Consider the following 23,252-nt stretch of genomic DNA (forward strand, 5'->3'; position numbering starts at 1 on the left):
TTAAAATGGGCTTGCGTTAACGCCGTTAATAACGCGTTAAACTGACAGCACTAATTTAAATACATCTTTGAAAATACATCACTACACTAGGTATGAAGAAACTGATTTGATCTCACACGAATAATGCAGAAAAGTACAACTTTGGGATATCTTTCTACGCTTACTTAAGCATCTCCAGTTTGCAGACAGGATCCTCCAGTCTAACAGATAACAGCTTCAGTCCTGATTTTCCGGGATAATTGTAGCTCAGATCCAGCTCTTTTAGGTGGGAGGGGTTTGAAGACAGAGCTGAAGCCAGACACATACAACCCTTTTTTGAGATGAGACAATCAGAGAGCCTAAGAGAGAGAGAGAGAGAGAGAGAGAGAGAGAGAGAGAGAGAGAGAGAGAGAGAGATGGTTGTAAAATGTGATATGCTCCAAAAACTAGTCAGGGACAGGTGTAAAATGGAGACAGAGATGAAGATAAAATAGGACACACTACTTTGTTCTCCAAGTTAAACTGAAACATCTCCTTATCAGCATAATATCTCTTCAGTACCTACATTACTTCATTGTAGGGCAGTCATTATTGAAAAAAAGATTTTTGTCAAAAATGATATGAATGGGCTACAGAAACACTTCTAACTTTAGTACTGATATTTTCAAAGGAAATGCTCTGGTGCCCTTAGTGGTGTTTCTCAACAGGGAGACCAGGGCCGGAAAGGGCAACTCAGGGAGCTGTAAGAGCGGCCTTAAGATGATAGGAAATTATGTAAAACAACGAAATACATGAACATTTCAATACATAGCTTTTAAAAATATACATAGCTGTTACGACCTATAAACATAGGGAAGTACTACTCCCCTATAAACATCTGAAGACGCACCATAGTGCTAAGTTCACAAAGTTCACTAATGCTAGTGGCGCAAGACCACAGCAACCAATTTTCCTGACGTTTTGCAAAAGAAAAAAAACGTGCACGCACACAGACAGAGAGAGAGGTAGAGAGAAAGACTTATAGTGCCACATAGGTTAAGTGATTGTTTGTACACTTGAGCAGGAGACTATTTTGATCCATTTGTAACTGAAATGTGCTCATGTGCTAATCTAATAGTTCTGTTCACTTTCACAAAATATATCTATATATCCCGGACAAAGGACATCTACTGACGACCGTTAACAATAAAAAAAGCCTTCAAAGAGTCAATTCCATCACATGACAAAATGCAAATATAACCAGATAAAGGTAATTCAATTAACTGCATAGTTAACAACACAATCTGCTTAACATAAAGTGAACAGAACTATTACTAGATTAGCACATTATTAGTATACACCGGAAAAAACATTTCCCCACGGGCCAAGGTCTCTCGTATGACAGTGTCATGTCACTGATTGACAAACCGTATTTGGGGTCTGGATATCATGTGTATATGGACAATTTCTATACGAGCCCAAGGCTTCTCAAGGACTTGTTTGCTGCTAAGTTTGGTGCGTGTGGCACATACCAAGACTTCCGAAAGGAGTGCCCACGCAGTGCTATCAATGCACTGAACAAGAAGTCCCCCAGAGGAACACAACGCTGGATAAGGCAAGGTCCTCTGGTGTTTGTGAAATGGACGGATACACGAGAGGTGTCTGTCTGTATCTCTCTGACCAGTTAATCCAATATTACACTACACAACACAGAGCTATGAAGTGGTAGAAGAAGCTCTTGTATCACTTCCTAGACATAGCCGCAACAAATGCATACATGCTCCACAGAGAACTCATGCAAAGCTTGAACAAGGACAGCTTGTCCCACAAGCGTTTCATTGAGGAGTTGACTGCACAGCTGTTTGGTGTTCCACAAAAAACTCAGCCACAAACAGACCCTATACTGAATGCCAGCAATGTTTGCATGCCAGGGTTGCTACTCATGATAATCGCAAGACCTGTGCATATTGCAGGAAGCATAGGGGAAAGCAAACAAAAACCATCTGGAAGTGCAAAGCATGTCGTATCTACCTTTGCCTGATCCCAGAGAGGAATTGTTTTGAGGCTTGGCATGCAGGGGGGAACTGAAAATACTTTGTTCTTATGTATATCCACTTACTTGCTTAGTTTACTTTATTATATACACTCTTTTTTATATATATCCACTTACTTGCTTAGTTGACTTTTTTATATACACTCTTTTTTATATATCTGTATCCTTACTGTGGTTTCCTTAATTTCCGTCTGGATAAATAAAGTATCCATCTATCTATCTATCTATCTATCTATCTATCTATCTATCTATCTATCTATCTATCTATCGATCTATCTATCTATCTATCTATCTATCTATCTATCTATCTGTAGTACTTATGTTGTGTGTAGTACTTAGTGTGTTTCTATGTCTTATGTTATGTGTAGTACTTATTGTGTTGTGTTTGTTTTTATGTTTACTGTACCCACAGCATTTTCTTGGTGTAAGCCTGCTTGACAATAAATCTGTTACTGATCCTGATTCTGATTCTGATTCTGATTATATCCACTTACTTACTTACTTAGTTATATCCACTTACTTGCGTGCACTTACTAATTATGCACTTTATTTCTAATATTCACTTACTTACTTACTTACTTAGTTATATCCACTTACTAATATGCACTTAGTAATAATGCACTTTCAAAACTGGGAGACATTTCAGGGTTGTTATCTATTGTCCATTGTCTTTGACAGGTGACAGTGACAGGGGGGAGGGGCAATCACCGGTCTGTCAAATCTAACTCATCAATATTCATTGGGTAGGGAAAGAATTCTTGGGCAGGGAAAGGTCACTCTGAAATTATAAATACGTAGAAGAGAAACCACACACACTTTCTAAGCCTAACTAACATATGCATAGCTAACACATATGTTTTCAAGGTTCAGAAATAAAAAGCCTTGTGAATACATTTGTACAATGTGTTTTTTTGCAAAATCTGAGCACCTCTGAAATAAGGTTTTTCTAAGGGTATGTCTACATTGGATTTAAAAAAAAAAAAAAAAATGACTACATTCATTTTAGTCACATGTTATTATTGCTGATGTCTTCTAGAATATAATCATGTTCCATTTGTTCCATTTGTGAATCAATGTTTTTAGTTAAGGGAAATGTACAAAAACATCAAGGCATGTCAGACAACTTAGAAAAGTCTAAAAGGCAGCGGACATTAGAGTGTTAAAAACAGAAATCTCAGTTCAGTTTATTTAGTTTATTTTGGATTGGGATAGCCTTCTGTTAATTTTGTACTATAGGCTTGACATAATATGCAGAGGATAAAATAAAATCTGCCTCCAAATCAATTGCACTTTCACGGAAACCAAATCTAAGAAGTATCGATATCGGTACTCGGCATCGGCAAGTACAATTGTATACTATAGTCGTACTCGAATCAGTTTGTAAAAAAGTGGTATCGGTGCATACCTAGTACAGAGTTTTGAGCCACCTCTGACTACAACTACACACTAGAGGTTTTCAAAATGTCAATAGCTCCATATGTATCTGCTGGACACACAATAGTATCTTTCTTTGACTCTAGTCAGATAGAAAACTGGGAGTGAGCATGGTTTATACCAGAAGTTACGTTAAATGTAACTAATTTTGTGTTCTAAATCCATCATTTCCCATCTATCAATCATCTTCTATTTGAGGTGTTTGGAGAGATGGGAAAAAATAGCAGATATCTAAGAGGGATTAGAGACACAGAATGAAGGTGGAAATTGAAGTAGAATCTTATATGAAGGGAAGCAGAAACAAATATATACTGTTAAAAGTCAGCCACATTAACAGAGTCTGGTAATGAATACATTTTACATTAACATTTAGTCATTTAGCAGACGCTTTTATACAAAGCGACGTACTACGCTTATATTACAATATAAATCATAGTTAAGGGCTACATAAATAATAAGAAAATGTATGACAATAAGGACATCTATGACACCAACTGTCACGACTCAACACACAGCGTGCCCCCAGGACAGCAGAGGGCACTAAGGAGTCGGAGCAAGGCCGGCTCAGCCAAGCGGCCATACTTGAAAGGAACCCTGAATTGTTTGTCAGTGCTCATTCATGGTTTGCATGCTGCTGGCACTACTTCGCTGGCAAACTTCTCGTGGAATTTCTTGGAAACTCTTTTGGATACTCTTTGTCTGTGCTGACCCTGCTTGCCTCAACTTTGGATTTTGGATTACGCTTTGGACTGTTTGCTTGGACTCTCTGTGATTCACGGTATTGAACCCCACTTGTCTTTAAACTCCCCTTTGTCTTGCCCTATCTGGATACCTCGACTTTGCTGGCTACTCTGTGTTCTTTGACATTGGACTGTGCCTTGACCTTGATTTTGGATTACCCTTGAACAAACTGTTTTGATGAACTTTAAGTTTGCCTTTGTTTCACAAGTGTGACGTGATCCAATGTGTGGTCGTGATTTAATATCCTGCTTTGCCTTATTCCTCTGTTGACCACTTCCTAAGTTATTTAAGTTACTCAGCCCAATAATAGCTCTAAACTGCATCTGTGACTGTGCTCTTCATTCCAGCCTGACACCAACCTTAAAGTCTGCAATTCACAGTGGGGACTAGACAGACCGATAGAGAGAAGCTGAATTCCAGAATCTCCCAGGACATTGTTACTAAGGTCCAGCTCTGTCAGGGAGTTTGGTGACTGTAGACCAGTAGCCAAAATTCCACAGGACTTATCTGTGAGTGTGCATTTAGCAAGTCTGTAAAAAAAGAATAACAAAATATTACTCTGAAATGGAAAATAAGCAATGCCTTTCTGAATGTAACCTGATGGATTAATATAATGATAGGGGGGAGGCAACAATTTCCAATACCCCTGCTCACTCGGGGAGAAGCACATTCTACTAAACGGTGAGCTGCCTTTTACTGTGCCAAGATGAGAGTGGTCCTGACTAAACATAAAATGCATAATTTCCAATACATCTATCATCCTCCATTTGAGGAGTTGGAGGGATGGGGGAAAACAATGGAAACTTAAAAAGGGGCTATAAACAAGGAATTAACAAATGTAATTATAATCTCATGTGAAGGAAACATTAAATGGATACTGGTGAAATTTGCCATATTAGCAAAGTCAGATTATCACTACACTTATATTGCAGTATAAATCATAATTAGGGCTACATAACTAATCAGAAAATTCATAATGATAAAGACATGTATAACACGAACCTTAATGTCTGCAGTTTGCAGTGGGGACTAGACAGTCCGTTAGAGAGAAGTTGAATTCCAGAGTCTCCCAGGTCAATGTTACACAGGTCCAGCTCTGTCAGGGAGTTTGGTGACTGTAGAATAGTTGCCAAAATTTCACATACAGAAGCCACCATTCCAGAGGATTTATTTGTGAGATTGAATTCAGCAAGTCTGTAAAAAAACATAACAAAAGTCAAAATCTTACTCTGACATGAAAAATGACATGCCATTAATAGTATACATACTGTTATATAAAGAGCTTCAACCCATTTCTTGCCACTCTGCAGTTAATTCATGTGGACACTATACATACACACTAGAGATATATAAAGACATCATTGTCTGTATCTTAATCTTTATCTGTTTAACCAACAACATTATCTGTCTCTGTATCTGAGACCGGGACAGTGCTTGATTTATACCGGAAGTTTCATCAAATTGATACCATTATTGCCACATAATTTATTATGAAATATATATACTCTCTCTCTTAACTTTTATTTTCAACAAAATTAAGTTTCATGAGCCGATGTAAGATTTGTTTCTGTCCCAAGAAAGCATTCCCCTTCTCTTTTCCTCTAAATGAGTAACTTTATGATAACAGACTATGTTTAATCTAAAGGGAACCTTAACATCTGCATTTTGCAGTGAGTACTAAATATTACTGCAGAGAGTGGCAACAGCAACAGGTCATATCATTGTTAAAAAACGCCACAGTTGCAAATGTATATTTATTCCTGGATCTCCCCTATTCAGATGAAAACAAATGATAATTAGTGTGGTTTTCTTTTCAGTATCTGCCAACCAAACTCACTATTAAGTCTGGAGAAAATAACAGCTAGCGTAATTAATGTAATTTAATCTGTACTCTCTGATGTGAATACAACTTTCTCAGTTAAACTTAAGAAAAAAGAAAACCTCAGATGTAAAACCAGGAACAGAGTGTTCTGTATTGATGGAGTACATACTGAAGTGCTTCAACTTTACGGTGAGGATCCTTCAGTGTAGCAGACAACAGATTCTGTGCTGAATATCCAGGATTATTGTTGCAGACATCCAGTTCTTTCACACAGGAGGGGTTTAACATCAGTGTGAGAGCCAGAAAAACATAACCTTCATTTGAGATCCGACAATTAGAGAGCCTGAGAGAAAAACACACACACACACACACATACACAAACACACACACACCACACACACACACACACACACACACACACACACACACACCACACACACACACACACTCACACTCACACTCACACTCACACACACACACACACACACACACACACACACACACACACACACACACACACACACACACACACACACACACACACACACACACACACACACACACACACACACACACACACGCAAACACACGCAAACACACGCACACACACACAGATTAGTCATCCAAAAAATAAACAACATTCAATCCTAACTATTTAGCCTGTAATATGGATTGCATTGTATTGACACTAGTCTCTCTCCAGGATTCACTCAGCATTGCATCAAAGTCTAAAAGGAATTTTACTCATATGTAGCATAATGTAGGCTTCAAGCTATTTTACAATAACTTCTGATTAATTACAACATTCTTAATAGTTGAATGTCTAAACAAACCCATTCATTCCCTTTCCCTACTCAAAATGAAAAGAAGGGTCCACAATTCTGGTAAAAGGTTGTTGATAACTGAGATCAACATCCAATCATCCAGTTTTTTCCGTGCTCCTAAAGCAATGTGTTGGTTGGCTGAATAGTCCCTGGTCCATTTGAAGTGTTGGAGGGATGGGGGAAAACAATGGAAACTTAAAGAGGGATTATAAACAAGGAATTAACAGGTACAAATGTAACTAGAATGCGTTTCGTGAACAAACTGCAAGAGTGTGCTTGCTCTGTTGCGGCCATGACAGAGAGAACAAGTGCCTTGGAATTGGGGCAGGTTTCAGTGAAGCACAGCGGCAAGCCAGTTTAAAGACACCATTATGATGTCACAAAGCCACAGAGTTCTGCCATGCAAGTCTATGGGGAAAAAAGGTAATGAAAAAGAGGAATAAAAAAAGAGTGGCAAGGACTACGAAAAGATATAGCAGGTTGCACCGGTTCGGGCCGGACGTTTCGGTCCCTATGGTTTAGCACACTAATAAGAAGCCTAGGAATAACAATACAGGGCATTTCATGCACTGTAATAAGATGAAGAACTAGAAAATATATTTCCTGAAGGAAATACCAGTGCACGAAATGCAAAAGTTAAGAAAGGAAGAAGAAAAAAAAAGAAGAGTGAAAGAAGGAAAGAAGAAAGGAAAGAAGAGTAAAAGAAGGAAAGAAGAGTGGAAGAAGGAAGCAAGAGTGGAAGAAGGAAAGAAGAAAGGAAAGAAGAGTGGAAGAAGGAAATGAGGGTGGAAGAAGGAAAGAAGAGAGGAGAGAAGAATACACACACACACACACACACACACACACACACACACACACAAACGCACACACACAGAGATTAGTCACCCAAAAAATAAACAACATTCAATCCTAGCTGTTTATACTGTAATTGCATTGACACTAGACTGACTGCATAATTTAGGCTACAAGCTATTTTACATTAACTTTTGAATACTTCTATGTTTATATGTTATATCTTGTTATGTTATGGTAGTGTGGTATGGTTTCCTGTCCTAAGAATTTCAGTGCCCAGTCCAAGTCTGTTGTTCTGTGTACCTGACAAAAAAAAGACTTGACTTGACTTGACTTGACTTGACTTGAATAGTTACAACTTTCTGAATATATGACGGTATAAACAAACCCATTCATTACCTTTCACTATTCAAAATGTAAAGAAGGGTTTAAAATTCTGGTGAAAGGTTGTCGATAACTGAGATCAACATCCAATCATATTAGAATACTTTTTTTCTGTGATCCTAAAGCAACATGTTGGTTGGCTGAAAAAGTCCCTGGCTCGATCTGATCCATTATGAGTGATTGACATTTACAGAGCCAAGACAAAGTACAAAAACTGAAGTCAATTTTCATGTCAAACTAAGAACGAGATGCTGGGGGACGGTAAGGAGCAGTTTGCTGAATTTTACAAGCAATGTTTGAGATCAGACATTATATTGTTTAAAAGGATTACTAATTGAAGAAGAGCACATTTTACCAGTCTACAGAAAATGGAAGTTCACACCTCAATACAGTAATGTTGGCAGAGTAGGGTGTTCACTGTTACTTTCACTGTTATATTTTTCAAATCAAATATTTTATTATGTTTTTAAATGAAATTTCATCTCAACTTAAAATGTCCTATACATCTTTTATCCATCATTTGAGGAGTTGAAGGGATGGGAAAACAGCGCAAGCTCTAAGAGGGTTGAGAGACAGAATTAACAGGTGGAAATTGAGTTAGAATCTTTTGTGAAGAAAAGCAGACACAAAGAGATACTATTGAAATCTGCAATATCAGCAAAGTCAGTTTATCACTTTGCTAACATAACAGTATAAATCATAGTTAGGGACTACAAAACTTATCAGGAAATTCACGACAATAAAGACATATACAGTATAAGACTAACCTTAATGTCTGTAGTTGGCAGTGAGGACTAGACAGTCCGTAAGAGAGAAGTTGAATTCCAGAATCTCCCAGTTTATTGTAGCTCAGGTCCAGTGTTGTCAGGGAGTTTGGTGACTGAAGAACAGTAGCCACAATTCCACAGGACTTATCTGTGATTGTGCATTCAGCAAGTCTGCAAAAAAGCATAAAAATGTTTTACTCTTAAATGAAAACTAAGCAATGCCTTTCTATATGTAACCTGATGAATTAACCCTCTGGGCGCCACAGTCGACTGTTGTCGACAAGATGCCGCACTGAATAAAACGGTTGTTTTTTTCAAATAGGGTGTCAAGATCCGTTTCTACTCCCATCCACTAGTGGCAGAACATGTTGTACTTCAGTCTACACAGGGAATTAAGTCATGTTTATATATAAAACTGAGGCGAAAAGACGGGGTGAATCAGTGCGACGAGTTTCAGTGAACCAGAGAGGTAGTGGGCGTTTTTCATGTAAGCCAGTGTTGAATCATTAGCGCCTGTACATTAGATTTGCATCTGATGACGGGCAAAAAACGTACCTGCAATGAAGTGTTGGGGCTTCTTTTCGCTCATCCTGATTCGGAATAGGAATATAATCCTTTTGAAGATGACGGTGATTCGTTTAGTGACCACGCTTCTGATGATGCCCGGCCTTGCGGTAGTGCTGCCGGGGAAAGTGCGAGTGTCCACCAAGCACAACAAACAACTTCTTGCCAGGTTCCCCATACAGTAGATAGTGGTGTATCCGATGTCAGTGGGGGTGGCGATGTTTCACGGGGTCGGGGTGTTAGTGTGGAAGGTGTCGGTGAAGGTAATGAGCCTGGGGCAGCTGTTGAGGTCCGGTCATTTTACCGCGTTAGCCACCTAGATAACCATGCTGCTACCTATAATTCAGGTTGCGTTCCTCTCCGTAATGTTGGGGACACAAATGTGGTTCAGTCTTTGCCTAAATGAGTAACTATATGATAACAGACTATGTAAGTCTAAAGGGAACCTTAAAATCGGCATTTTGTAGTGAGGACTTATTTTTGCTGAATTTGACAAAAAATGTATGAGATTAGACATTAAGGCTGAATCCCATTACACCCCTTAGCCCTACGCCTTTCCCCTTCCCCTCCGTTTTGCGCGTTCACGTGTAGGGGTAGGGCTATCCCAATTCACGTTAAGACAGAAAGGTAGGGGTGGGGGAAGGGCTTTCCACCCCTCCAAACGGAGATTTTCCGAGGGCACACTTCAAACGGAGGGGTGAGACCGATTTCCCCCAATGCATTGCTAACCCGTGATCATTAAAGAAGAAACATTGCGCGAGTCCCTTTAAAAATGTCGGAAACAGCAGGAAAAGCATCACACAAATGAAAGTATTTTCTTTGTAATTCATGGTTTTATGTTTGATGAAATGTTGCATTGTGTAAATAACAGCTGCAGGCGCCATGTTTGTTTATGTCTGGTGAGTGACAGCTCTCGGGTTATGTAACAGCTGACGCAGCGTACTGATGACGTACGTAATTGTTGAAGGGATATCCCAATTCATAGGGCTAGCGTTTCAAGCCCTTCGCCTTTACCTTCGTTATTGCTCCGTTTGAAAAGGCAAGGGACAAGGGGTAGGGGTAAGGGTAGGGGTTGAGATTAGAAATGGGATTGGGCCTAAATTCAGTTAGAACGATTACTTATTTAAGGGGAACACATTTTACCAGTCTACTGAAAATTGAAGTTCACACCTCAATACACTGTTGGCAGAGTAGGGTGTTCACTGTTACTTTTATAGGAAAATTTGATGTGAAGAGTCATTCTACTGTTATGTTGTCATGGTTATTGTAAGGTTAACTGTAGCATTAAAAAAAAAAAGAAATGCCCCATATTTTTTAAATATTTTACTATGTTTTTTAAATGTTATTTCATCTCAACTTAAAAAACATAATTTCCCATACATCTATCATCCACCATCTGAAGGGTTGAAGGGATGGGAAAAACAGCACATGCTCTAGAGCCTCAGTTCCCAAACCCCAGGGGTACGCAAAGTGGTTCAGGGGGTACGCAGGGAGAACAGTGAAAGTGAAAAAGCCCATTACATCTTGAGACTGAAAAATACATAGACATGAAATATTAAAAAGTCTGAATAGCCAAGTCGCAGTACCAAAAATAATAATGTATACCCATGTTCAGCAAAATAATTATACTTGCCTGATCTGATCTGCTATCTAGACGTTTTTTTTTATCAGTAGTGTATTCATTAAAAATATTTTTTAAATATCAGACTAATCAACAAGTGGTTCTTTGTCAACCGTGTGACGTCATTGCACCTAGGCTGGTGCGTGCTCTTTTGTAGCAATGATAACGTTGTGGCACTTAGTTACCAGCCAGTCTCACGTGAATTTGTCATCACCTCGCCCAACAGTTGATGATTGTCAGCGACTATTTAATTTCCTCACATGGATTCAACAAAGGGTAAGTGACCTTATAATGTATTTCTTTATGATATCCAGAAAACATCAGATTTGTAAGTTAGGCTATAAAAATCGATCTCAAACCGTGTGTAGGTCAATAGAGCTAGTTAGCTGGATATGTCCACGCCTTTATCTCCTCAAGACTGGACTATTGTAATTCACTCTTCTATGGGATCACTGGCAAGAACATCCAGAAGCTGCAATACATCCAAAACAGCGCTGCCAGGATTCTGATGAAGGTCCGGAAATATGAGCACATAACACCAATATTACACTCACTACACTGGCTCCCTGTCTCTTTCCAGATAGACTACAAAGTCCTTATAATCACCCATACATGCATTAATGGACATGCACCTCCCTACCTGCAAGAATTAATTAATCACCAAACCTCCACCTGCACCCTCAGGTCTTCAAACAGCTCGCTCCTCCGCGTCCCCAAAACCAAGCGTCGCACCATGGGCGACCGGGCCTTTTGCTCGGCAGCGGCCACATCTATGGAACAGCCTCCCTGACCACCTAAGGGCAACGCAGACGCTGGATTCCTTTAAAGCTGGACTTAAGACTTTTTTATTCAGGAAGGCCTTGTGTTGAATCTTTTCTGTTATGCTTATGTTAATATTTAAATTTGTTTTTAATTTTATTGTATTATAATAGTTATTTTCTAATATGTAGGCACTCTGAGATTCCTTTGAATGAAAAGTGCGTTAAAAATAAAATTAATTATTATTATTTATTATTATGACACATGTGAATGCTAGCTAGCTGAATGAAAATAATGTGGAAATATACTCCAGAAAGTGAACTTCTCATTCAGTCCATTCAACAACACTAGCCAATTATTTTTTGCGCAAATCCAGAGCTAGTCAGATGAGGCGAATGAGAAGTTAAGGTGAAATTGCCTTAAAAGTGCACAGATACCACATACCACAGATACAAATTACTTTGTGGAGTTATTGTAGTCAATATCAAAACGAAGGCAGTTTAGTGTAGATTTGGGGAACATGATAAATGTCAAACATTGATTTTGAGTAAAAGTTAGGCTAAATGACAAAAAGTGTACAACTCCATAGCAAACTATTTGAATATTTCAAGAAACCAGAAACATTTATTTTTAAAAGAGGCCAATTACATTTATGTGCTCAAGGACACACACACTCAAACAAACACAAGCACACATGGACACACATTCACTCATGAACAATGACAGTTTTCATGTGATTACTTTGAGTTGAGACATCAACTTATCTATGCTTTGCAATGAACAGTGTTTGTACCGTATGTTGCATGTATGTGTCTTTACAGTTTGGCCATTACACTAACAGACTGGTATTTCTGTGTGTTTCAGCTGCTGCCTCGGGCCTGTACACAGACGCTGCCTTCAGAGCAGCAGTAGTGGGCTGGGCTGGGCCGGGCCGGGCTCTGTTCAGGAGTTTTGGGGGCAAGCTTATGGGCGCTGATATTTATAAGCTTGTCCGGAAGGAATGGTACTTCATGGACGCGGAGCGCCTGGAGTACTCCAGTTCCTGTCACAAGAAGGTCACAGGGCATCTTGGCATTGGCCAACATTTGTCCATTATTAAAATGCTCCAGGTCACCCTTGGACATCTTTTCCCTGAACTTTGGCATCCCTTTCCTGTATGATCTAACCAGTCACTGAGGCACCAGTTTTGTGTGTCAGTAAATGATGAAAAAGGGTGGGACTGCTGTACCAGTGGTCCACATACAAAACATACCCTGTTATTTTGTTTGCATAAATGAAGGGGAACATAAGTATATGGCCCACTTTTTACTGTATTAACTGTACTTACAATCCATCTTTGCTTTGTCCAGAAATATGTTGTGTAATTGTATGTGAGGTAATTGTAATAGATCAAAATAGGAATTGAAGAGCAGAATATTTCTGCCTGGTTTAGCATGATTCACATTTGCCAGCTTGATGCCAAAACTTCGAGGGGATAAAGTGTTTGAAGGACAGCCTTCCCTTCCAATTCATCAAGGACTAGTCAATGTGATGTCAATGGGGTAAAAAATCTGATAAAAAGAGTTCATTATTGGGGTGGAAAAGGTCCCCTCAGTTGAGGTGGTGTTTGAGGGGAGTGAAGTCTGTCCTCCAGCTCCATTTCCTCATCCAAGGCTGCCAAATTATCTGACATCTCCTGACGAGTTGTCAGATTCAGGCTCGTCATTTTAGTCAGCATCAACATAAGCATATTCAAGATCGACGGTGAAGATGTCCCGAATTTTATCATCAGTGAGCTGACGCCTCCTTTCAAAATGTCTTGTCATGTTTATTAGTTTTGTGAGTTTACGTTTACGGTACTTGTTTTTCTGTAATAAATGAATGAGATGCCGGAATCGGTGTGTCGTTATTTTTTTTCTAACTGTTGCATGTTGTGGATGCGCTGATTGTCCGCAAATATGATTTGTGAGTGATAAGTGATTGTAATACGAAAAGGTGTCTGCGCAGTTTGTGTGCATCAATGATGAGACTACAATTATGTGTATCCTGAAAAGCGTATGCATCTAAACTAGTCAGCTCTCGTGAAGCATTTCATGTATGGTATATTCCTGCTGCAATGTTGGTTTTCATATCGAGCTGTCATTGGCCATGATATTTGACTGAATGTTGTAACTTTGTCATGTACAATTGGACGTGGACCACACATATCATAAGACTACATATAGTGAACAAAATGATAGTGACAAGACGATTTTAAGAGGCATAACCGATGAAGGTGGCTGAATGTACAATGCTAGCGAAGTTAGTAGTAACCCACACACAGGCTAATTGTTACGCTGCTATTGGAACACTTGTGTCGCCAGATTCTAAGTCACACCCGTGTGACAATATGCTTTAGCGGAAAGTTAGCTGCTGTCACACCGGTGTGACAATACGTTCTGAAAGGTTAAGGGCTACATAACTAATCAGGAAATGAATGACAATAAAGCCATGTATAACACCAACCTTAATGTCTGTAGTTTGCAGTGAGGACTTGAAAGTCCATTAGAGAGAAGCTGAATTCCAGAATCTTCCAGGTAATTGTAACTCAGGTCCAGTTCTGCCAGGGAGTTTGGTGACTGTAGAACAGTAGCCACAAGTCTACAGTACTTATATGTGAGTTTGCATCCAGCAAGTCTGCAAAATAGCATAACCAAATATTACTCTTAAATAAAAACCTTTCTTAAGGTGACCTGATGAATGAATATAATGAAAGGGTGAAGGCAATCATTTCTAATACCTCTGCTCACTCTGGGAGAATCACATTCTACTAAATGGTGAGCTGCCTTTTGCTGTGCCAAGATGAGAGTGGTCCTGACTAAACTTAAAATGCATAATTTCCCATAAATCTATCATCCTCCATTTGAGGAGTTGGAGGGACCAAAGACAAAATATTACTTTGAAATTATAAATAGTTTATGCTGTTGACAAAGTGTATAAAGAAATCAATGGAAGGTGTGGAGGCAACTCAAATTTCCAGTTGAAGTGCTGTTGAGTTTCCCCTTATAATTCTAAAGGCACTTCTCTATTTGACATGGCAGTAATGGCATACTAATACACGTGTGGGGTCAACCCCTATCATGCCAGTACACAGTTCATGTGCACACTATTCACACTAGAGGTGTACAGATATGTCATTATCTGTATACTCTATGTATCTGTTCAACCAAAAAAAAAGATCTGTCTCTGTACTCCCTTGTCATGCAATTGTTGAGTCTTCTAAACATCTAATTGATTTCATATTGGCAAGTATGAAGTATATTTCCTTGTATGAACTGTCTTACACTTATCATGTTTCCTACCCTGATAGTGACCATGGTATAACACATCATGGTATCATCACATAGACACTCTTCACCAGATACTAACACCTACATACTTTTTTACAGTAGGTCTCACTGGACATAACGAGATTAGTAGATCAATCCAAGTTATCCACATCAGTCTAGACACTTAACCACTCTATATGTGAAAACCTGTCATCAGGGGGCAGATTTAACCGGCCCTTAAAATTGAAACTGTAAGTGAAAATGTAATAATGTCAAGTGTAATTTTTATTCCAAGTTATAAACCAAAGTGCTGCAGTGAAAATGGAATATGAATCTTCTATCTCATGACTCTTACACATTCATGCATCTGCTGGTATATTTAGATGTTTCATACTGTACATCAGCAGTAGATAGCAGTGACATCAAAACTATGAATCAGTCATGCACAGACCTGATGAACATAATCTTACCAACACAAGTTCACTTTTTGTCAAGAATAACACTTAAAAAATAAGTTGTTTACATATAAGAAGTTTATCGGTATCCATTAGAAACTCACCGTCCCTTTCTGCAGCATCTCAGAGCAGGGAGAAGTCTCCTGCGTCCCTCATCTGATGTTTGGTATTTCTTCAGGTCAAACTCATCCAGCACCTCATCAGACATCAGAAGCATGTGGGCCAGTGCTGAGCAATGGGCAGGAGGCAATATCTGTTTGATGTTATTGATGTTCTTTGGTGACTCCAGATATTTGTTTATTTCTTTGCGCATTGAATGATCTTTCATTTCAAATAAGCAATGGAAAAGATTGATACATCGCTCAGGAGAGAGATCTTCCTGGTTGAGCTCCTTAATGTATTGACATGTTTCCTTGAGACTCTTTGAGCTGCTGTGTGTGTGGTTCAGTAGACCTTTCAAAAGTCTCTGATTGCTCTCCAGAGAGATGCCCATAAGGAATCGAAGGAAAAGGTCCAGGTGTCCATTCCTGCTCTTCAAAGCCTCATCCACTGCACTCTTGAGTAACACATGTAGATGATCTTGAGATTGTAAACCCAGCAGCGATTGAAGAGAGGATATGAAAGATGGACTTGGTTCAACTCTATGTTCTTCACTGACAAGGGATTTCAGTGCCTTAAGGTTTTCAGTCACATAAGAGTGAAACACAAACACAGCTGCCAGAAACTCCTGGATGCTCAGGTGCACAAAGCAGTACACCTTCCTCTGGTGAAACAAAGATTCTTCCTTGAAGATCTCAGTGCACATTCCAGAGTACACTGAGGCTTGACTGAGATCAATGCCACACTTCTTCAGATCTTCCTCATAAAACATCAGATTGCCATTTTCTAGATTCTCGAAAGCCAGTTCTCCAAGTTTCAGTAAAATCTCTTTCTGAGATTTTAGAAGATTCTCTCTATCTGTCTTAGTTCCACTCTGATACTTCTGATCCTTCCTTCTGGTCTGAATGAGTAAGAAGTGTATGATCATCTCAGTCAGAGTTTTTGGAATGTATTTAGTCTTGTCCAGCATCTGCTGAAGTACAGTGGATGCAATCCAACAGAAGACTGGGATGTGGCACATGATGAGGAGACTCCTGGATGCCTTAATGTGTGAGATGATTCTGCCGGCCTGACTCTCATCACTGATTCTCTTCCTGAAGTACTCTTCCTTCTGTGGGTCATTGAACCCTCGTACTTCTGTCACCTGATCAATGCACTGAGCAGGAATTTGACTGGCTGCTGCTGGTCGTGAGGTTATCCAGATGTGTGCAGAGGGAATCAGACTTCCTTGAATGAGGCTTGTCATCAGAACATCCACTGAAGATGTTTGTTTTAAATCAGATATCATGTTCTGGTTGAAATTCAGAGGTAATCGACTCTCATCCAAACCATCAAAGATGAACACAACCTGACAGTCTTTGAATTCCTCAACATCATTCAGCTCCTTCAGTTCAGGATGGAAATCGAGCAGAAGCTTGTGGAGACTATACTGATCACGTTTGACCAAATTCAGCTCACGGAAAGGAAGTGGAAATATAAAGTCTACTTTCTGATTGGCTGCCCCATCTATCCAATCAAGAATGAACTTCTGCACTGAGATTGTTTTTCCAATGCCAGCAACACCTTTGGTCATCACAGTTCTGATGTTCTTCTCCTGTCCAGGTAAGGGCTTGAAGATGTCATTGCAGTTGATAGGTGTGTTTTCTGTGGTTTGTGCTCTGGATGCTGACTCTACCTGCCAAACCTCATGTTCCTTATTCACCCCTTCACTCTCTCCCTCAGTGATGTAGAGCTCAGTGTAGATATCATTGAGAGGTCTCTCAGCTCCTGGTTTGATGATGCCTTCAGATTTATTCTCAAACCTCCTCTTCAGACTGGCTTTATGCTTCTCTATTACTCTCCTCAGGACTTCCTCAGCTGTATGTCATGAAAAAACATGAACAAAGACATTGATTAGTATCATGTGTAAGATGAATAATAATATTGCTTGCCATTGATTAATAAACACCCATATAATGTTGGCGATACTTAAAATATTTAAAATATTAGTTTATCAGCCCCTTCCAACATTGCAGAAGTGTTTACATTATTACAACACATTACTGCTAATTGACATCCATGGGTTCCATTAATGCGGCTATCATGCTACTCACTTGTTTGTTTGTGTCCACAGGTGATGGAGCCATCAACTCCACACATGGACTGATCCTGGGTCAGATCAGCCCTCCAAACACTACAAACACAGAACATTAAGATAACTTAATGACATTAGCATAATTACTTAATTTCATCATATGTAAGGGTCATTACTACTATACATGATACTATTCAGCCAATCATATTACACCTTCTGTGCTACTGGAGCAACATGTTGATAGACTGGGATTGTTTATAGCTCAGTCCTAGCAGATATGTGTGCTTCCAAAACAGTACTGTGTACAAACACCAAAGTATTTCTGCTGTTTCACACAAACTCAACAGAAAAAGGATACCAATAGTGGCCAGGAGGCATAAGACGAGAACAAGAAAAGGAACAGGAAGGGCGTGTACACACACACACACACACACACACACACACACACACACACACACACACACACACACACACACACACACACACACACACACAAACACACACTCACATACCCACTCAAACTCTCAGACAAACACACAAACACAGATATATGCTGTCACGTCTGCGTTGACATCGGCTCCGGCCACGCCCCCTTCAGCACACTCACTCACTCTCCGAGCTAAACACTCATCAGTCTTGTTCACAGTCCCAGCAGCATTCATGTCCAGGGATGGATTACTGAACTGGCCTACCGGCCCAGGGGCCCATGAGCTCAGGGGGCTCCTAGGCCAGAGCCTCTGCGTGAAGTTGCTGTTATGTATCTCTTATTTGTGGTTGAAAGAGATGTATTTAGTTTATTTGCTGTTGGCAAATTGAGTGTACATGTGCTGTGTTAGAAAATGTGCATGTGTGTCAGGGGCGCAACAATAGACAATGCAGCCAGCGCAGAGGGTTCGCAGGCAAAGCAGGCCCTGCCCCATCACATTTCTCGGACATATGACTGTCAGTTTAATGCGACTGTGATCAACGATTAATTTGTTTTGGATTCTTAAAGTTAGTATTGACAAACAAAAGTAGATTAGCCACTTAATTTATACTCTCATTTACATACACTGGGCCCTAATTTCATACTGCAATGACCTCAGCAAACAGACTTCATGCAGCAGTGACTGTCCAGTGAAAACAGGCAGGGAGGTTAAGCACCACATGACCTTTGAACTCACTGGCAGGATATGCTGATAAGAGAGACTGCATGAGTCACCATGCTGATCTGGAGTCAGCCTCTCTCCTCTGGTACTACCAGATAAACTCTCTTATTAAATAAGTCTGTCTGTCAATCCATCTTACAAATACTCCAAGTGCCAAGTGTGCACACATGCTCACGTCATGTAGGTGAGTCATGTAGGTGAGTCATATTAGAGGGCAGTTACTTGGATTAGGATTTATCATGTTAGAACTGTAAAAGAGCTGTAAAAAGGAGCTTTTTGAGGAAATGGCTGACGTCTCTTTGTGAGGTTTTACCATGAAGAGCAGAGATGATTTCAATGATTGTTCAGCTAACCCATGAGGCAAGTGTAGACAAGTGATGTAGACAAGTTCATGGTTCATCACACTGAGATCAAACAGGTACACTGCACAGAGGCCTCACCCTAATTTTTTTTCCCACTCTGAATGTTTCTAATGTTATGCGCGGTGCCGTTGACTCACTCGACATCAGGCAACCTGAGGCCCCCTGGTGGCGAGGCCCAGGGCTGCAGCCCCTAAAGCCCATTGTCTTAATCCGGCCCTGTGTATGATGTCCTTCCATAATTATGCATGGTTATTGTGTTGTATCATCTAGGGGTGGGACAACAACTTAGCATGGTGATGAAATGTTGTGATATTTCGCCTTAGACTTAATTATCAAGTACCAATACATTTTTTCCAACAAAGGAAAATTCCAAATGTATTCACATAACCGCTCTTTTCCAGAGCATTACTACCCTCTATGACCATGCAGGGGTTCTCCATAGATCATCTGTGTCTGAACTTACCTAACATCAGAATGTGCTGGTTCACCACTGAGTTTCCGAGATTCATCCATGTCCTTGTCCTTCTTCATGGTCACACTGCTGTGTAGTGCAGACTCTGGTCTGAGTGTCTGACTGTGACCTGCAGCCTCCTCTCTCTCCTGAGAGACACTCATCCTAGCAGTACTGACAGAGTCTCTTCAGACCTGAATAGGAGAAATATGGAGCTTTACAAGAAAGCTTGTGATTTTACAGTCCTGTGCAAAAAGTGTAAGTATTTGTAACAAATATTGCAAATATTGCATTAGTGTGTGTTCATAAATAAATGTCATGCAATTGACAAATTTATTGTTGGAAACCATTATAAATGCATTCTGTCCCTGGTTGATATTTTACATTGTTAATCACCACACAACTTTAATCATAATTATCTTCAGCAAAAAATGATTATGATATCGAGCACATGCTTTTGTCCTTGGTAAATATGACCATGTTGCTTGTGAATTTGCTAACACATGTGTTCAAATTAAACTCATGCTGTACAGCAGTAACCTCTTGGGGACCAGACAGGATGTGGGCGTGATGCACTCATAGGCACACATCATTAAAAACAAGACTGATTATCTAGTCTCTCAGTCAATGTTTAGTTCCAACTCTGGACTACCAAAAGCTCATTGTATAATAGTGTACTATTAATTGTGGACAAATCACAGACATCAGAGCCAAAGACCAGTGTTACATTCCTGTCTCCTAAAGACCTTGAAAAAAATCATCCATGCCTTCATTACATCACGGCTGGACTATTGTAATTCCCTATACATAGGCCTAACCCAGTCCCTACTAAACCGCCTTCAGATGGCCCAAAACGCAGCTGCAAGGATGCTGACAGGCACTAAAAAACACAACCATATCACACCAGTTCTTGCCTCCTTGCATTGGCTTCCTGTTTATTTTAGAATTCAGTTCAAGGTTTTACTGATTGTTTTTAAAGCTCTTAATGGGCAGGCCCCCAGTTACATTTCTGACCTTATCCATCCACACCAAGCCCCCAGGTCTCTCAGATCATCTGGCAATGCTCTCCTCCATGTGCCTCGGTTAAGGCTCAAGCGAAAAGGTGACAGAGCCTTTGCAGTTGCAGCGCCACGGCTGTGGAACCAATTGCCCCTGGACATTAAAAATGCTCCGTCCGTGTTTGTTTTTAAGTCTACGCTCAAAACTCACCTTTTCACTTTAGTCTTCCCAGCTTCCTAACCCTCCGTCTGCTGCACCATCTGTAACTCTGTATATGTCTCTTATTGCCGTCTCTGTTCCTGTTGTCATTGCTTCTGTTGTTCTGTCTGTCTACTGTTGCTCGTCTCATATTGTAATTATTTGTTTACTTATTTTTTACTTTATTTTATTTATATCACTATTTTTTATGTATTGCACTTTGGTCAGTGAAAGCTTTGTTAAATTTGCTTTATAAATACATTTTACTTACTTACTTACTTACATTTTATTATTTTCTACAATTTATGTTAATGTTAATATTTGCTTTTCTTAAGATTCCCCCTATTAGCCAAGGGTGGTGAGTATGGAATAATCTAACTCGCTAGCCAACAGCTAGTCATGATTACACTGCCCCTGAAGCTAGGGTAGGCCATTCACATTCTTTACAGGGTTAAATTACACCTATATATAAATATAAATTATTACACCCTATCCGTGTAGGCTACAGCCTCCATAACCACAAACTGTAGTTCCCTACATTTTCACTTAAAATAAGATATACAACAAGCATTTTCGTCAATTGTTAAAAGAAACGTAATCATTTTAGATCTCAACTGCATTATAGAACAGGGGGTATTCATGATGAAGGAATCAGAATGTAAGGTTCAGAGTTGATAAGGAATCTTGTATCTAGTTGTAATTGTGCTTTTATTTGGACTTAGATAATAATAATAATAGTAATAATAATAATAATAATACATTTTATTTATAGGGCGCCTTTCAAGAGACCCAAGGTCGCCTTACAACATTGAATAAAACATTGAATTATACATCATACAGCAACAACTTTACAGGTTATAGGCTCGCTTAAACAGGTGCGTTTTGATTTGTGTTTTAAAAAGAGCAATTGAGTTAGGGTCAATGTTCCTGATGTCAGGGGGGAGGGAGCTCCAGAGGTGAGGGGCAGAGCGGCTGAAGGCTCTGGATCCCATGGTGGACAGATGGGCTTGGGGGACGGTCAGGGTGATGGAGGAAGCAGACCTGAGAGACCGGGTAGGGACATTGATGTGGAGGAGGTCAGAGAGGTATGGAGGGGCGAGGTTATGGATCACCTTAAATGTGTGGAGGAGGATTTTGTAATTTATGCGGTGTTTAATGGGAAGCCAGTGGAGTTGGTGTAGAACGGGGGTGATGTGATTGATGCATGGCGTCCTAGTGACGATATGGGCAGCAGCATTTTGTACCAGTTGAAGTTTATGGAGAAGTTTGTGTGGGAGACCAAAGAGAAGGGAATTGCAGTAGTCCAGGCGGGAAGTGACAAGGGAGTGAACCAGGATTGCGGCGGTGTTGGGAGTGAGTGAGGGGCGGAGGCAGTTGATATTGCGGATGTGAAAGTAGGCAGATCGGATGTTGTTGTTGATGTGGGTATGGAATGATAGGGTGCTGTCGAGGACGACACCCAGGCTTTTAACCTGAGGAGAGAGGGTAACCAAGGAGTTATCTATGGTGAGGGTGAAACTGGGGTGTTTGGTGAGGGTGTGTTTGGAGCCAATGAGGACTGCCTCAGTTTTTTTCACTGTTAAGCTTCAGGAAATTTGAAGAAAACCAGGATTTGATTTCCTGTAAACAGGCACAGAGGGAGGAGGGTGGGAAGGTGGAAGTGGGTTTGGTGGAAACGTAGAGCTGGGTGTCATCCGCATAACAGTGGAAATGAATATTGTATTTACGGAAAATCAGTCCAAGTGGGAGGAGGTATATGATGAATAGGATAGGGCCAAGGACAGAGCCCTGGGGAACACCAGTGGAGAGGGGGGATGGGTGGGATGAGAATGATTTTAACTGGATGAACTGAGTACGTCCAGAGAGATATGAGCGGAACCAGTCCAGGGGTGTGTGAGTTATGCCAACGGAGGCTAGTCTGTCAAGGAGGGTGGAGTGGGATGTGGTGTCAAAAGCCACGCTCAGGTCGAGGAGGAGGAGGATGGATAATAGTCCTGAGTCAGCTGCCATCAGGAGGTCATTAGTCATTTTGATGAGGGCCGTTTCTGTGCTGTGGCGGGGGCGAAACCGGATTGGAATTGTTCATAGAGGTTATTGTTGGAGAGATGGGCATGGACCTGTGATGCCACTACCTTTTCCAGGATTTTTGAGAGAAATGGCAATTTGGAGATGGGACGAAGGTTATTGAAGTTGTTGGGGTCTGAACCAGGTTTTTTTAGCGTCGGTGGCACTGCAGCAGATTTAAGAGAAGATGGGACTGAACCAGAGGTCATGGAAGAATGAATAATGGCAGTTATCAGGGGCAGTAGAGAGGGGAGGGAGGCTATAACCAGGGAGGATGGCAGTGGGTCAAGATGGCAGGTGGATGATTTGGATTTCCGGATGGCATCTGATAACTCAGCGGCAGAGGGGAGTTGGAAGCATGAAAGTGGTACAGAGATGGGGGAGTGGAGAATTAGA

The 23,252-nt window shown here is 40.4% G+C and overlaps 1 protein-coding gene across 1 annotated transcript; it reads right to left on the reverse strand.

Annotated features, from left to right (window-relative positions):
- Positions 1–160: 160 nt before the first annotated feature.
- Positions 161–19,759, reverse strand: LOC308367471 (NLR family CARD domain-containing protein 3-like; the record flags this gene model as incomplete). The annotated part of the gene is made up of 6 exons (XM_080841390.1): positions 161–338; positions 5,189–5,301; positions 8,889–8,946; positions 15,566–17,417; positions 17,654–17,733; positions 19,608–19,759. 6 exons carry the CDS (start codon positions 19,757–19,759, stop codon positions 161–163), a joined length of 2,433 nt encoding a protein of 810 aa, XP_080697516.1.
- Between the last annotated feature and the right edge of the window lie 3,493 nt (positions 19,760–23,252).

Source organism: Sprattus sprattus (genome assembly GCF_963457725.1).
Source record: "Sprattus sprattus genome assembly, chromosome: 1".
In the NCBI taxonomy this organism is placed as follows: Eukaryota; Metazoa; Chordata; class Actinopteri; order Clupeiformes; family Clupeidae; genus Sprattus; species Sprattus sprattus.